At 37.5% G+C, this 16,102-nt stretch overlaps 2 protein-coding genes across 2 annotated transcripts in view; one reads left to right on the forward strand and one right to left on the reverse strand.

Annotated features, from left to right (window-relative positions):
• The window catches only part of UCHL3 (ubiquitin C-terminal hydrolase L3), a 112,414-nt gene that overhangs the window by 7,647 nt on the left and 88,665 nt on the right, over positions 1–16,102 (forward strand). The gene's annotated exons all lie outside the window — the stretch shown is intronic.
• Positions 8,956–11,763, reverse strand: LOC138446636 (2-iminobutanoate/2-iminopropanoate deaminase). The gene has a single exon (XM_069601773.1). It carries the CDS (start codon positions 9,865–9,867, stop codon positions 9,454–9,456), a length of 414 nt encoding a protein of 137 aa, XP_069457874.1. The 5' UTR covers positions 9,868–11,763; the 3' UTR covers positions 8,956–9,453.

A 16,102-nucleotide genomic window follows, 5' to 3' on the forward strand; every position in this document is an offset into this window, starting at 1 on the left:
CTGCAGCCGACAACTTGAATTTCTGTCATCTTTCACAACGGAAATACTCGTCTATTGTTCATGACCCAAGTCAAGAGTCATGTCTTCTGTGAAGTTATTTCTTACTTCCCCAGTCAGAGTTAGTGGCCCTCTTTTCTTTTTCTTTCTTTTTTTTTTTTTTTGTTTGTTTTTACTGTGTTTACTACTGTAGCTCTTATTACATTTATAATTACTGGGTGATTTGTCTGTGTCCCCCACCCCCATGAAGAGAGCATCTTGAGAGAAAGGATTATTGGTTTTGTGTTGTATTTTATTTCAGCTGAAACTGCAGTAGATGACACTTATTAGGGTCTTAATAAATTCATTCCAATCCCAAAGAAAGGCAATGCCAAAGAGTGTTCAAACTACCTCACATTTGCAGTCATCTCACACGCTAGTAAAGTAATGCTCAAAATTCTCCAAGCCAAGCTTCAGCAATACGTGAACCGTGAACGTGCGGATGTTCAAACTGGTTTTAGAAAACCAGAGGAACCAGAGATCAAATTGCCAACATCTGCTGGATCCCTGAAAAAGCAAAAGAGTTCCAGAAAAACATACATTTCTGCTGTATTGACTATGCCAAAGCCTTTGACTGTGTGGATCACAATAAACTGTGGAAAATTCTGAAAGAGATGGGAATACCAGGCCACCTGACCTGCCTCTTGAGAAACCTGTGTTCAGGTCAGGAAGCAACAGTTAGAACTGGAAAAGGAACAGACTGGTTCCAAATAGGAAAAGGAGTACGTCAAGGCTATATATTGTCATCCTGCTTATTTAACTTATATGCAGAGTATATCATGAGAAACTCTGGGCTGGAAGAAGCACAAGCTGGAATCAAGTTTACCAGGAGAAATAGCAATAACCTCAGATATGCAGATGACACCACCCTTATGGCAGAAAGTGAAGAAGAACCAAAGAGCCTCTTGATGAAAGTGAAAGAGGAGAGTGAAAAAGTTGGCTTAAAGCTCAACATTCAGAAAACTAAGATCATGGCATCTGGTCCCATCACTTCATGGGAAGTAGATGGGGAAGCAGTGGAAACTGGCTGACTTTGTTTTTTTGGGCTCCAAAATCACTGCAGATGGTGATTGTAGCCATGAAATTAAGAGACACTTACTCATTGGAAGGAAAGTTATGACCAACCTAGACAACATATTAAAAAGCAGAGACATTACTTTGCCAACAAAGGTCCATCTAGTCAAGACTATGGTTTTTCCAGTAGTCATATATGGATGTGAGAATTGGACTATAAAGAAAGCTGAGCACAGAAGAATTGATGCTTTTGAACTGTGGTGTTGGAGAAGACTCTTGAGAGTCCCTTGAACTGCAAGGAGATCCAACCAGTCTGTCCTAAAGAAGATCAGTCCTGGGTGTTCATGGGAAGGACTGATGTTGAACCTGAAACTCTGATACTCTGGCCACCTGATGAGAAGAACTGACTCATTTGAAAAGACCCTGATGCTGGGAAAGATTGAGGGCTGGAGGAGAAGGGGACAACAGAGGATGAGTTTGCATGGCATCACCAACTCAATGGACATGAGTTTGGGTAAACTCCAGGAGTTGGTGATGGATGGACAGGGAGGCCTGATGTGCTGCAGTTCATGTGGTCACAAAGAGCTGGACACAACTGAGCAACTGACCTGAACTGAACTGAAATATTGAGTGAATAAATGAATAAATGGCAGATGAGAATTTAAGAATCTAAAGTTGAAGAGGGGATTTCTAATATCACGGAGGCAATATGCCAAAATGATTTAATTAGCTAATTTCAGGTAAATGTACTAACTATATCCATCAGCTAATTAAAAATACTAGAAAATAACAGAATTCCCCTCCAAAATTGTGGCAGCATTCTGACTGGAAATAGTAAGCAGAGTACAAGTGTTTATGACTGAATAACAATTTCAGATACTATCAGGACTTTCCCCTATTGTTCCCTGTGACCTTTCCCAACCCAGGCAACCTAAGTATTGCTTATTCAGGCAAACGATGACACAGCAGACTACAGATAAGAAAAGAGAAAGCTAAGAACCTGGCAAAGGCAAAAGATTTTGAATACTATGTGCTCTCAGAGTCAGTTTCTGCTGCTCTTCATACCGGAAAAAAAAAAAAAAAAAGTTTTCCCAAATTTGGGAGATAGAGATGAAGAGAGAGGAAATAAATAAAGGACAGTTACTAGAAAACTAGATATAAAAAGTATGGTTTTCAAGTCAGTAGAATATTGATCTATCTAGTAGGAAAGGAAAGGGAATAAAAAGAGGAAAAGATGAGAAAGGAAACAAAATTAAAATGTGGTAATTAGGAAACTTAAAATAGTTTGGCTACAGTAACTCCATACAGTAACTATAGTAAATGTAAGTTAGTTACTCTGATAGATCAAAAGATAAAGACTTAAAGATCCAGAAATATGTTGTCTACAGAATCACTTTTAAAACAAAAGGATATTCAAACAATTGAAAATAAATAGAAGAAAATATATTAGGCATACATGAATGAAAAGAAAATCAGGGTTGTGGTTTCAGTGTCAGATTAAATAGAATATAATGTAATGAAGGGGGTCATGAAGAAATATTTGCCAGTATAAGGATTAAGATGATACTATACTTAAACATTTACACCCTAAATTGCTGTCAGATACAAAAAAACAGCATCAAAAATAATGACAGGAAAAAAAATAATGATTTTAACAAATCATTCTCCAATAGTATAAAATTAAACTAAATATAATCAAACTTCTAAATTTTAATAATATGATTTACAGTTTAAATATATGTAATGAATAAATGAATAGATAATACAAATTTTTTTAATAGAACACCTGTGAAAATAGCTAAAAAATGACTGTGAACCACATCACCCAGGAAGCCCATAAATTCCAAAGGATTGCTATTATATACAATATGTTTTCTGATTAGTATTCAAGTTAATTAGAAATTGAGAACATAGGTTTACAAATCCATATATCTGGAAAGTAAGAAACATGGCATTAAATAATCCTGATTAAAAAGAAATTTTTAAATGTATAGAATTAAGTTTAAAAAAATTGTCAAAACTTATAGAATACACATAAATGTATTGATTAAAGTATACTTATCAAAATAAAAAATGAAAATAAATGAACTAAGAATTCAACTTAAAAAAAAAAAACACAAGAAAAATGTTCTGGAAAAACCCAAGGAAATAATAAGTAAAGAAGGAATAAAGTTAAGCCTAGAAATCAGGAATATAAGGAATGGGAAAATAATAGAAAGGAATAGCAAGGAAGAATGTTTACATATCTATTGAGCATCTATGTTCTTTTAGAAGATTTGGTGATCATCTTTTTTGCCTATTTTTAAAATTAGGCCCAAATCATAGAATCTCCCCATATTAGGAAGCATAAAATTTTGTTCAACATACATTTTCTATATTTCTCCCAGTTTATCATTATCTTTTTGGAACATAACAAAAAGAATACAGTTGGGTTTTTTTCCAAATGCTCATGGAATAGTCAAAGAAATTAACTGCACCTTGTCTTTTAATATAATTTAAGATGTCTTCACAAAAATTGAGATAATTATTCATTTACTTCAGCCTACACCCTAAATACCAGTGCTACTTCTTAATGCTCTTGATAGATAAATGAATGGCAAGAATTATAAAAGCAACATTTTTAATTAGATAATTGAGGTATCAAATAAGTGAGTAATGAGAATAATGTTGTAGAAAATGAACACAATGCATAGCAAAAGATTGCTAATCAAATGCACAGTGCTCGGCACACAGAAGGTGACTAATAAAGTCTGGTGAAGGAACATGTTTAGAGCTCTCTTGAATGCCAAAGAACAGAATCAGTTTCAGAAGTTAAAAATTTCTGCAGAGGAAACAGTTTTTTCTTCTACCATAAGGCTGGGATAATTTTACAATACCCATTTTTTGTCTTATTGCATAACTCCAAAGTGCCTCAAGTGGTCTGAAAAACTCTGTTATCATAAAAACCATTTGAGGGATGAAAAGAAAGAAACATAGGGTTAAAATGAACAAATGTTTTTTTGTTAAAAAAACAAATGTGCATTTGTTTTAATGCACATTTTCAGACCAGACAGCTCCACACCAGCCAAACATATGAAGTCAAGTTACAAAATACTATTTGAATGACAATTCTAGTATGGAGAGATTAATCACTTCCTGCACTATGTACTGTTTAATTATTGAGTGAAATTTCACATTTACGCTCTTCAGAATTACATGGATTTACATGGATGTTATTGATGCTGCAGTATTGATGCTGCAATAAAATTGTCCCCTGTAAAAATGCTTCCTGTTTAATTAGTATTTCTGAAAGTGAAAGTGAAAGTGAAGTTGCTCAGTCGTGTCTGACTCTTTGCGACCCCATGGACTGTAGCCTACGAGGCTCCTCTGTCCATGGAATTTTCCAGGCAAGCGTACTGGAGTGGGTTGCCATATCCTTCTCCAGGGGATCTTCCCAACCAGGGATCGAACCCAGCTCTCCCGCATGGCAGGCAGACGCTTTACCATCTGAGCCAGCAGGGAACCCCTTTAGTATTTCTAATGGTCCCTAAAAAGCTTAAAAATAAATCTATTTTAAATCTATCATGGGAAATTATTCCACATTTTCCTTGCTGATTTTAAAATGCATCAATCAAGCCACTAATATAGAGATTAAAATGAACAAATATACATGTAATAGTTTTAAAATCAATCTTTATTTTGAGTTGGTAATGTATATAGAGGGTACAGAGTTTGAAAAGTATAAAAAGAGAAATACACCAAAATGTAAGTCTCCCTTCCACTCCCTTCCCCAGATACCTATTTCTTTCTGGAAACAGCCATTGTTACAAGTTTATTATGCTTGGATCTAAAAATGAAGTAATAATAATAGCCATCACCTGTTGAATATTCAATTCTGCACCCCAGGTTCCTCACAAAAATCATATGAGATAATTATTATCAACCTTACTTTACAAATAAGAAAACTCAGTCATACAAACATTGATTTTTTTTTTTTTTTAGGGTCATGCTTTGTAAGTAGGAGAATTTTGGTTCAAACAAGGGCCATTACTCATATTTGTACGGGTTGTACTCAAACAGATACTATACTAGAGAAAACAGTTAAGAAGACGCTCACTGAACAAGAGGGCTTCCCTGATGGTCTAGAGGTTAGGATTCTGCCTGCCCATGCAGGGGACGTGGGTTGGACCCCTGGTTCAGGAAGACCCCACATGCTGTGGAGCTACTAAATCCGTGCCCCACAGCTACTGAACCCTCAGTCCAGAGCCCATGCCCCACAACTAGAGAAGCCCGCCCACCGCAAGGAAGAGTAGCCCCCACTCACTGCAACTAGAGGAAGTCCTCGCACAGCAACAAAGATCCAGCACAGCCAAAAATAAATTAGACAATTAAATAAATCTTAAAAAAAAAAAAAAGAAAGAAACTAGCTGAACTGATATGAAGGACAGGGAAGCCTAGCATGCTGCAGTCCGTGGGGTCGCAAAGAGTCAGACCCGATTTAGCAACTGAAGAATTGGGTAATTGAGATTTGTCACCCCACTCCAGTACGCTTGCCTGGAAAATCCCATGGATGGAGGAGCCCGGTAGGCTGCAGTCCACGGGGTCGCTAAGAGTCGGACACGACTGAGCGACTTCACTTTCACTTTTCACTCTCATGCTTTGGGGAAGGAAATGGCAACCCACTCCAGTGTTCCTGCCTGGAGAATCCCAGGGACGGGGGAGCCTGGTGGGCTGCCGTCTATGGGGTCGCACAGAGTCGGACACGACTGAAGCGACTTAGCAGCAGCAGCAGCAGCAAAGATGCCTTTAAAAGGTCTTTAACAATTAAGAATACTTTATTTACTTATTAAGTAATATTTATGGAAAACTTACTATGGTCCAGGCACTGGAAACATAGTTGCCATCTTCACATGAGGAAGGCAGGCAAAGGAAAAGCAACTACAACATTATACAGTATACAGAGTTGAGATCATGCCATAAGAAAACTCTAAAACATGTGACATTGATTCTAAGGCCATGAGGCAGATGGGAAGGAAACTGTTAATGGAGGCAGGTATAATAGCAAGAAAACAATTTCAGGAGACTAGGGGGATAAAAAGCAAGAAACTGCTATAGAAGCTTAAAAACCAGTGACCTATGTTATATAAAGCTAAAAGTATCACTTGCAGTAACTTGAAAGATAGTCCACCCAATAACGTGGTGGACTTCTGGATTTGAGCAGAGGTTTCAAAGAGGAAAACAGAGTGTTCATACTAGCAGAAGTAGAAGGAGCTTCAAGAAAGACATAGATAGGCTCAGGAAACAACTGACCACTTTGTAAGCAGAATTTAAATAGATTGTAGGGGGAGCTAGAATTAGTCAAGAGTATAAACTCTTATTTTCAGTTTCTCGAGCAAATAAAAGATTTTCAAATTAAAACATGACCTAAGGATAAAATCAGTTATAAGACACTTTTATAAGACTTCTAAGCAATCTAAATTGGTGCTTTCTTGGGCTGAATAAAATGGCTTCTCAAAAGCTTAAAGATGTAGGTCCACAAAAGCCTGATCCCAAAGTAAATTAGTCTAAAATACAGAAGACTGTCTTGAAAACAAGTGTGGCTTTGGCTTCTAGAGCATGGAGTGGATTTTCACCTGGTGTATAGGAAACTCCCAATATTCTTAAGGGAACTGTACTAGCAAAAGTACTGCAAGCTTGGGCTAACAGGAACCATGACTATTCAGATCATAAAGAAGTTTCTGGGTTCCTAACTTTATGCATACAGGAACAGGCTGAGAAAGTTGCTTAAGGGGCATATGGGGAGATGAACTGCAATTGGGCATTTGGAATTTTAAACATCTGTGGGTTATCAGAACAGAGAAATCAGAGGAGTTGAACATCTCGTTCTGAAATTTAGGAGACAGATCTGGGCTAGAGATATAAATTTGAGACTCATCAGCCCGTATGAAGTAACAAATCACAAATCCATGCTTTCAGCTGTGGTTAAAATATAGGCTAAATCTTGGAACCCCCACATCACGAATGTTATTCAGTGAGAATCTTTAACAGAAGCAGAAAATCGCTGACACAAGTGCTTTTGAGGACACGGAGCACTGGGCTACTTTTACAACACTGTCCTATCAGTCAGGTCCTAGAAAGAAAAAAATTGACGGATTCAAATAAGATTTTAGTGAAAGGAGTAACAAGGTGTGGGCAAAACTGAGAACAGGGAATACTGAGGCCCTGAGAGACTTACAGCAGTGGGGAACCCATATCGCACCTATGACTGAAAAATCAAGAGTAGCAAATGGTGTTAATGGAACTTGAAGGGAGCACTGCCCAGCAGAACCTATACAGTAAATCTACACACAAATGAGTTCCACTCCAAGGGCAGGCTCGTAAGTCCAATTTGTTCATAAGTCAAGCACAGTTAGCCTAGGTACCCAACTAACACTATCAGCTATATAGTATTGTACTGTAATGGGTTTATAATATTTTTCACACAAATAATGCATTAAAAAATTTTTAAAAAAATTTTTTAATCTTACAATACAGTACCTTGAGAAGTACAGTTGGCAACCCACTCCTGTATTCTTGTCTGTGAAATCCCAGGGACAGAGGAGCCTGGTGGGCTATAGTCCATAGGATCATAAGAGAGTCAGACAAGACTTAGCAACTAAACAACAATAACAGTGCAACAGCTGGTATACAGGGACGGGCACTGAGTGAACCCGACAAGAGTTACTGACTGACTGGGAGACGGCAGAGCTGAGACCATCAGCAACAGGAGATGGAGGGCGAGCTGCAATGTCACTCACCTTTGGCATGGCATTGGACATGTTAATGCATGTTAGAGGCTTTGAAATTTCACAACTTGAAGGTTCACATGTAGGGGACTTACTGGGGGTGGGGAGAGCAGCTACTGACAAAGATACAGCATAGAGAAGGGAGCGAGCAGAGAAGAAATGCCCTGATCTTGCTGTCCTCTGGTATACATGCCCCTGGACAAGCCAAAGGGGCGCAAGTGATACAATCCTCACAGAGGACAATTTTCCAAGGCAGAAGGCAAGCGGTTATAATTCAAATATCAAAAATGTTAGAGGATGTAGCACTAGCCAAGTGGGGAGAAGGCCATGTCCAATTTATATATGCAGGTTCTGTATCATAAATATGAATCACTGGGCAGTTTGCTCAGGACAAAAAGAACCATTTTGTGATATGCTATTTTTAATTACAAAAGGATTACGATCGTCATCTTCTTCTTCAGAATGTAACATTAACTCAAAACAATAGATACTGCAGTTTCTTTTTCATATTTCATACCTTTATCAATTACATCAGTATTACATGAAATTGTATCTGTTAGAATATTTGTTGTAAGAACTGACTCTACACACCAACTTTGTAATACATACCCAGCATTGTGACGCCTAAGATACTAACAATAAACCTTAAGATACTAACAATAAACCTAATAACTGCTCTGTCACTTCACTGGTATTTAATTGGCATGAAATAGATTGCTAATTGGGATTCATTAAAACATTTATTTTGGCTTTCTCCTTATAGACCTATTTACACAAAACAGGCTTTGTGATCCCAACAACTTCATGTCTAAACACATATCAAAGCATTTTTCTTACATGATCTGGATGATAATTTCAGTCTGAAGAGCTGATGACATCAAACAGAGAGGGCTGACAATGAGAAGGAAAGATGTGTAGGAAACCCTGAAGAACATCAACATTTAAGGGAAATACAGACAAAATGTAGCATGCAAAAAGGCTGAGAAGGATGAACCAGAGACATAGGAAGAAAGTGGTTTCCCATGGAAACCCAGGAAAAAAAAAAAGTGGTCCACATTTTTATTTTTTTTTTATTTAGGTAATGTAATTTAATGCATACATTAAACTGTTAAAAAAAATCAGTGAATGGAATCACACCAAGGAAAATCTGCATGCTATTTTATTTCCACTAGAAAAATATTATCTATATAAAATTTGGTCCAGTTTCTTCTCCTTTATCTCTGCCATTCAAATTTAAATGCTTGAGTTTTATTCAAGCAAAAATCACATATCTGACATAATGAAATACTTCCCATCATTAAATTAATAGGATTTAGTTGAATTAGGTGTTCTTTTTCTTACTTTTCAGGCACAGAAGCTCATCTTTCCTACATGTTATTTCCTTCAACTTTTATTCTTCTGAGTTAACTCAGTAAGGCATGTCTGTTTTCCCACATCCAGCAATACAAGTGTTACAGAAGTATAATCTGTAATATTAGTAACTAGATTCATCATTAATCTTCAATTCATATCATTTCCCTTATTATATGGTATTTCCATAATATTTTCAGATATTTCAACCTTAATACTTTCCAACAAGGATTAAGCCATTAGTTTAAAAATACTATTAAATTTCCAGACTAAATAACACTTGGCCCACTTAGAGTGATGCTGTCGTGAGAGGTCCTCGCACAGCTATTGCTTCGATCTCAACACGGCCTCCTTTGGGCAAAGCAGCAACCTGGTAAGCAGCTCTTGCTGGAAAACTACTCTGGAAATATTGTTTGTAGACATCATTGACAGCACTGAAGTCATTTATGTCAGCCAGCAAAACCGTTGCTTTTACCACATTCGTGAAGTCACAGCCTGCTGCTTTCAGAATTTCACCTATGTTTGTCAGAGCCTGTTTAGCCTCTTCTACCACCCCTCCTGGCACAAGCTGTCCACTTGCAGGGTCCATGCCTAGCTGTCCTGAAATGTAAATGGTCCTGTCGACTAACACAGCCTGACTGTAGGGACCAATGGCCGCAGGGGCTTTCGCGGTGCTGATTATCCTTCTGACCAAAGACGACATGGCTAACCCTTTTCCTTTGCTGCCCTTCGGAAACAACTACGCAGCACACGGTTCTCGCTCGCGTTTCGCCTCCACATTTTTAAAAGGTACATACAGATCAAATAAGGTGAAGACTGAATGGTTCCCCTCCATATTTAATAAATGCCATGTTATTGGTGACTACAGAAAATGTACTTTTAGTAAGAGCAGGAGAATGAATGAGAGATGCAGACATTAAAATACTAAGTATAGACAAAATTTTAGAGGTTGCTTGGCTGTGCAGAAAAGAAAAAAGGCTAGGAGCTGAAGAAGGGGGTAGGGAGACAGGAGATGATTTTCAATTTGGTTCAGTTAAGTTGATTTTTGACTGAGACTATTGAGCACAGTTAAATACTACTGGGAAGAAGCAAATGGAGTGAGAGAAGCTGAATATACAGAAGAGAAAAGAGTTACTCAAAAAATGGAACAAAGCATCTGTTACAAAGTAGATGCTTGGTAGGTATCTGTTAAATAAACGAGTGAATTCCTTTATAAGTAGGGAGGTATTTAAGACAGTAACCAAGTGAAGGAATTATTTGTAGATATGAGGCATGAAATCTCTTCCATCAAAAAGGCAGAAAAGGAGGACACAGTTGTAGACGCACGTCATTTGGTAGATGTGAGGTCAGAATTTGAGAAAGTTCTATTAGATGGTTTCTATTTTCTCTGTGAAATTAATGATGAATCATTTGAGAGATAAAATCTGAGGGTGGCAGATTGGAAGGACTGTGAAGAATGAAAAAGGTTTCTGAATAGTATTCTGAAAGGATGCTTCAGAGAGAAACCCCTTTAAGCAGCTGCCAGCCTCTGCAGTGTGCATGGTGGCTGGTGAAAAGGGTTGCCCAGTGCATGCTCCCAGTACAGAGCCTCAGGGCCCCATCCGGTGAACTCACCATTACCTGGCATCCTTCCCTGCTCCTCCCTCACTTGAAATTCTTGGCCACAGTCTTCAGTATTTTTTCTCTCCTTTGTTCCTGTCACTGTTCCATCAGATTTGGTGGATACTGATAGCACCCTGGGGGCTTCCCTGGGGGATCAGACAGTAAAGAATCTGCCTAAAATGTAGGAGACTCAGGCTTGATCCGTGGATCAGGAAGATCCCCCTAGAGGAGGGTATGGCAACCCACTCCAGTATTCCTACCTGGAAAATTGCATGTACAGAGGAGCCTGGTGGGCTACAGTCCATGGGGTGGCAAAGACTCGGACACAACTGAGTGACCCTGAGCACACACACATACACACACACACACACACACACAGATACACAGAGCTAGTTCATGACCTTGGACCATTCTGCCTCCTAACCTGGGCAATCATGGTTCCACTGGAGGACATTTTTTATAGCTTATTACAATTCTGAGACCTGCTGAGCCAGATATGACCCTATCAACAAGGTACCTGCCAGTCTTCAAAGGATCAAACTGGGCACAAGATCTAAGAAGGCAGGGAAAAATATGAAAGTGAAATTTGCTCAGTCACGTCTGACTCTTTGCGAACCCATGGACTATACAGTCCACAGAATTCTCCAGGCCAGAATACTGGAGTGGGTTAGCCTTCTCCTTCTCCAGAGGATCTTTCCAACCCAGGGTTTGAACCAGGTCTCCCACATTGCAGGCAGATTCTTTACCAGCTGACCCACAAGGGAAGCCCAAGAATACTGGATTGGGTAGCCCATCCCTTCTCCAGCAGATCTTCCCGACCCAGGAATTGAACCAGAATATGCACTGCAGGCATATTCTTTACCAACTGAGCTATCAGGGAAACCTGGTAAGAAGGCACAGAACCCTACTTCATTGTCTACTGAGTCTCTACATGGAACTTGAGTCATCTTTGCACTGACACCCTTGCTCATCTAACCTGCTTAAGTCCTAAGGCCTTCAATCCCTCCACTCTCCCAGGAACCTGACAGAGGAAAGGACTTGTCCCTTTGAGAGGAGATGCTGCTTGAAATCTACATCAGTATGACCTTAGCAAACAGCCTCAACAAGGAACCTTTATTAGGATATAACAAGAAAGCCTAACATGTCCCCAAAGAGAAAACAGTCATAAGATAAGCAGTTTTGTTACAATAGTCAGAGGAACTCCTAAATCTGTATACAGGTAAATATTACAGTCCAACACAAGAGTTGAACAGACATAAACTACATGTCAATTATAGTTATGAAGAGGTGGCAAGAATACACAGAACTGCAAAAAAAGATCTTCATGATCCAGATAACCACAGTGGTGTGATCACTCACCTAGAACCAGACATCCTGGAATGTGAAGTCAAGTGGACCTGAGGAAGCATCATTATGAACAAAGCTAGTGAAGGTGATGGAATTCCAGTTGAGCTATTTCAAATCCTGAAAGATGATGCTGTGAAAGTGCTGCACTCAATATGCCAGCAAATTTGGAAAATTCAGCACTGGCCACAGGACTGGAAAAGTCAATTTTCATTCCAATCCCAAAGAAAGGAAATGCCAAAGAATGTTCAAACTACTGCATGATTGCACTCATCTCACACTCTAGGAAAGTAATGCTCAAAATTTTCCAAGCCAGGCTTCAGCAATATGTAAACCATGAATTCCAGATGTTCAAGCTGGTTTTAGAAAAGGCAGAGGAACCAGAGATCAAATTGCCAATGTCAACGTCTGCAGGATCATCAAAAAAGCAAAAGAGTTCCAGAAAAACATCTACTTCTGTTATATTAACTATGCCAAACCCTTTGAATGTGTGGATCACAACAAACTATGGAAAATTCTTCAAGAGATGGGGATACCAGACCACCTGACCTGCCTCCTGAGAAATCTATATGCAGGTCAAGATGCAACAGTTAGAACTGGACATGGAACAACAACAAACTGGTTCCAAATTGGGAAAGGAGTACATCAAGACTGTATATTGTCACCCTGCTTATTTAACATATATGCAGAATACATCATGCAAAATACCGGGCTGGATGAAGCACAAGCTGGAGTCAAGATTGCTGGGAGAAATATCAATAACCTCAGATACACAGATGACAACACCCTTATGTCAGAAAGTGAAAAAGAACTAAAAAGCCTCTTGATGAAAGTGAAAGAGGAGAGTGAAAAAGTTGGCTTAAAACTCAACATTCAGAAAACTAAGACCATGGCACCTGGTCCCATCACTTCATGGCAAATAATGGGGAAACAATGGAAACAGTGACAGACTTTATTTTGGGGGGCTCCAAAATCACTGCAGATGGTGCTTGCAACCATAAAATTAAAAGACGCTTACTCCTTGGAAGAAAAGCTCTGACCAACCTAGACAGCATATTACAAAGCAGAGACATTACTTTGCCAACAAAGGCTCGTCTAGTCAAAGCTATGGTTTTTCCAGTAGTCATGTATGGATGTGAGAGTTGGACTATAAGGTAAGCTGAGCACCGAGGAACTGATGCTTTTGAACTGTGGTATTGGAGAACTCTTGCGAGTCCCTTCAACTGCAAGGAGATCCAACCAGTCCATCATAAAGGAAATCAGTCTTGAATATTCGTTAGAAGGACTGATACTGAAGCTGAAACTCCTATACTGTGGCCACCTGATGCGAAGAACTCACTCATTGGAAAAGACCCTAATGCTAGGAAAGATTGAAGAGGAGAGGAGGAAGGGGACGAGAGACGATGAGATTGTTGGATGGCATCACCGACTCGATGGATATAAGTTTGAGTACTTTCCGGAGTTGGTGATGGACAGGGAAGCTGCATGCAATCCATGGGGTCACAAAGAGTCAGACACAGTGACTGAACTGAACTGAACTAATTAACAATGTGTATATAAGTATTTTTTAGAAACTAGGCAATTTTAAGTCAGTTCTCAACAAAATTTTAGAGAATGCAACATAAATTCTTGGATAATATATATAGCTTCATGAAAAACTTTGCCAAATAACTGATAATCTAGTATTGAGATTATGAAAGAGAAAACACTGGCATACGTGGCTTAGGAAATTTATTTTAAGCAAAAGTGGAGGGAGGAGGTGGAAGAAAGAAAAAATGATGTCTGAAAAGTTAAAAACACTCCAAGAAGGAGTGAGACCACCTCTGGATTATATAGCTACAAAATTTTTCCTTCACTTTGCTCTAATGTATATGAAAAAGTTATTTAGACCACGCAGCATTTTTTACAGTTATGGCTGTAACTCTAGAGGAGAACTAGTCATCTGTTTTGGATCATTAAACTCAGTTGTACCTTTGATTAAAATTCCTCTCTTCTCTCAGCTACTCATTGTGATACTCCCTGTTTTAAAGTAATTCTCCCTTGTTAAATGATGCATTGCTTCCTTATTAAAAAAAAAAAAGGCAATGAGAGGCAGATCACTGAAAAAGGCTATTATTTTCGTATTACTTTGCAAAAACAATAGAAGTCCTGGAACAGGGAAGCTAGAAAATCTGTCTCGTTGGACCTCATCTCTTATAAAAGAAGGAAAAACTTATTTTCAAAATAAGCAAAGGAAAAAACTGGACAAATCTCATGCGAAGTTTTCATCAGAAAAAAGAGAAGGCGCAGAATAAAATCTTCACAAACCATGACAAAAACACTTCAAAAAGACATGCTGACCAAATGTGAAACTGTAAAATCTAATATTTCAAAACAAGCTAAAAGAAATTAAGAGAAGTATAGAAGCTATGAAAGAATAACATAAATTAGCATTAGAGAAAATAAAAAATAGCAAATGCAGAATCCAGAATTATAAAGCAAGGAAGCTGAGACCTTTGTTGAGTTTCTGTCTGCCCTTTCTTTCATCTGGCCCATCAAATTAGCCCATTATTTTCTAGGCTAATTCTGTGTTTGCCACATGCCTGTGCGGTGCTGATAGAAATAGCAAATTAAGCACATGGTAGCTTTCATTGAGCAAGAAGGCAATGAGAAAGCAGAAAAACAGCAGTGAAGGCAAAGAAAAGGTAAAAGCAGAGAAAAGTCATCTTGAGCAAACAAAGGCGGTAGTTTCATTCAGCTCTAGTCAATTATTGATATGAGAGAATGTACATGTATTATTTTGGGCCCTGCTAATTTTTTAAAAGACTCTCAAATTGATAAGTTTTATGGAGTTCAAAAGCACATTTCTGCTGGATAATTAGATGTGTGACTCTTAAACTGAGGCTAAAGAAAAACCACCTATTTATTTATTTAGCCATTCATTCACTCAATATTCAGTTCTATTGTTTGACGTTTTAATGATTACATAGTTTATAATAAGGCACTTTAAAGGATGATCATTTTATTTTGTTATTTTACAATTTTATTCATGTTTCACATATATTAGAGTGTGATTCCTGTCTTCAAATGTATACCTTGACTTGGGAGAGTTTTAATGTTTAGATTATTTATTCTGTTCATCTTAACATATCCCTCAGTCTTATGGTCAGTTTCTTTTCAAATGTTTTAAATATTTTAGTCAAATTAGTTTTTCCAAATGATTTGTATATAAAACTACTTTTAGAAATTTGTTAGCATCAAACAAGCATCTTTTACTGCCTATTATGGAGCAAGCTGCTTACCAATTCATATATCACTAATCAGAATATAAAAAGCACATTATCTGGCTGAAAGTATACTTTAATTATAGTAGTATGTATGATTTATGCCAGCTGTATGATAAAAATTGCTCTATGGTATATCCTGGTCTCCCATCTTGAAGTAAGAACAAGTATATTTTTGGACTAAAAATGCTAATGTTTTTAAATTTTTTAGTAAAACAAGGTAAATTATCAGGATATTAAAAAACCCAGCTTACCTATTGTATAGCACAGGGAACTCTACTCGATATTCTGTAATAACCTATTTGGGAAAAGAATCTGAGAAAGGATGGAGATATATATATATGCATAACTGAATCACTTTGCTGTACATCTGAAACTAACATTGTAAATCAACTATATTCCAATATAAAATAAAAATTAAATTAAAGTAAAATTTTAAAAAGAAAATACAATTTTAAAATATGATTTTTAAATGTAAGACAATTATAAATTATATAGAATTTAAATTATAAATTATATATAATTTTATAAAATTAAAAAATTTTAAACATAATATAATTTTAAAAATAAAACATAAATCTATATGGAAATTTTCACACAAATAAAAAGGACAATGGTATAATCCAACTCCAACAATTATTAATAAATGGCTAATCTTTCACTTACACTCCAATATCTAAATGCTTATGGGTAGAAACAAACTCCTCAGCTGGTTTTTACTCACCCTGT

This window comes from Ovis canadensis, chromosome 10 (genome assembly GCF_042477335.2).
Source record: "Ovis canadensis isolate MfBH-ARS-UI-01 breed Bighorn chromosome 10, ARS-UI_OviCan_v2, whole genome shotgun sequence".
NCBI lineage: Eukaryota > Metazoa > Chordata > Mammalia > Artiodactyla > Bovidae > Ovis > Ovis canadensis.

Bases quoted from the DNA above. Each gene is read 5' to 3' on its own strand.
- LOC138446636 (XM_069601773.1), bottom strand. From the start codon at position 9,867: ATGTCGTCTTTGGTCAGAAGGATAATCAGCACCGCGAAAGCCCCTGCG.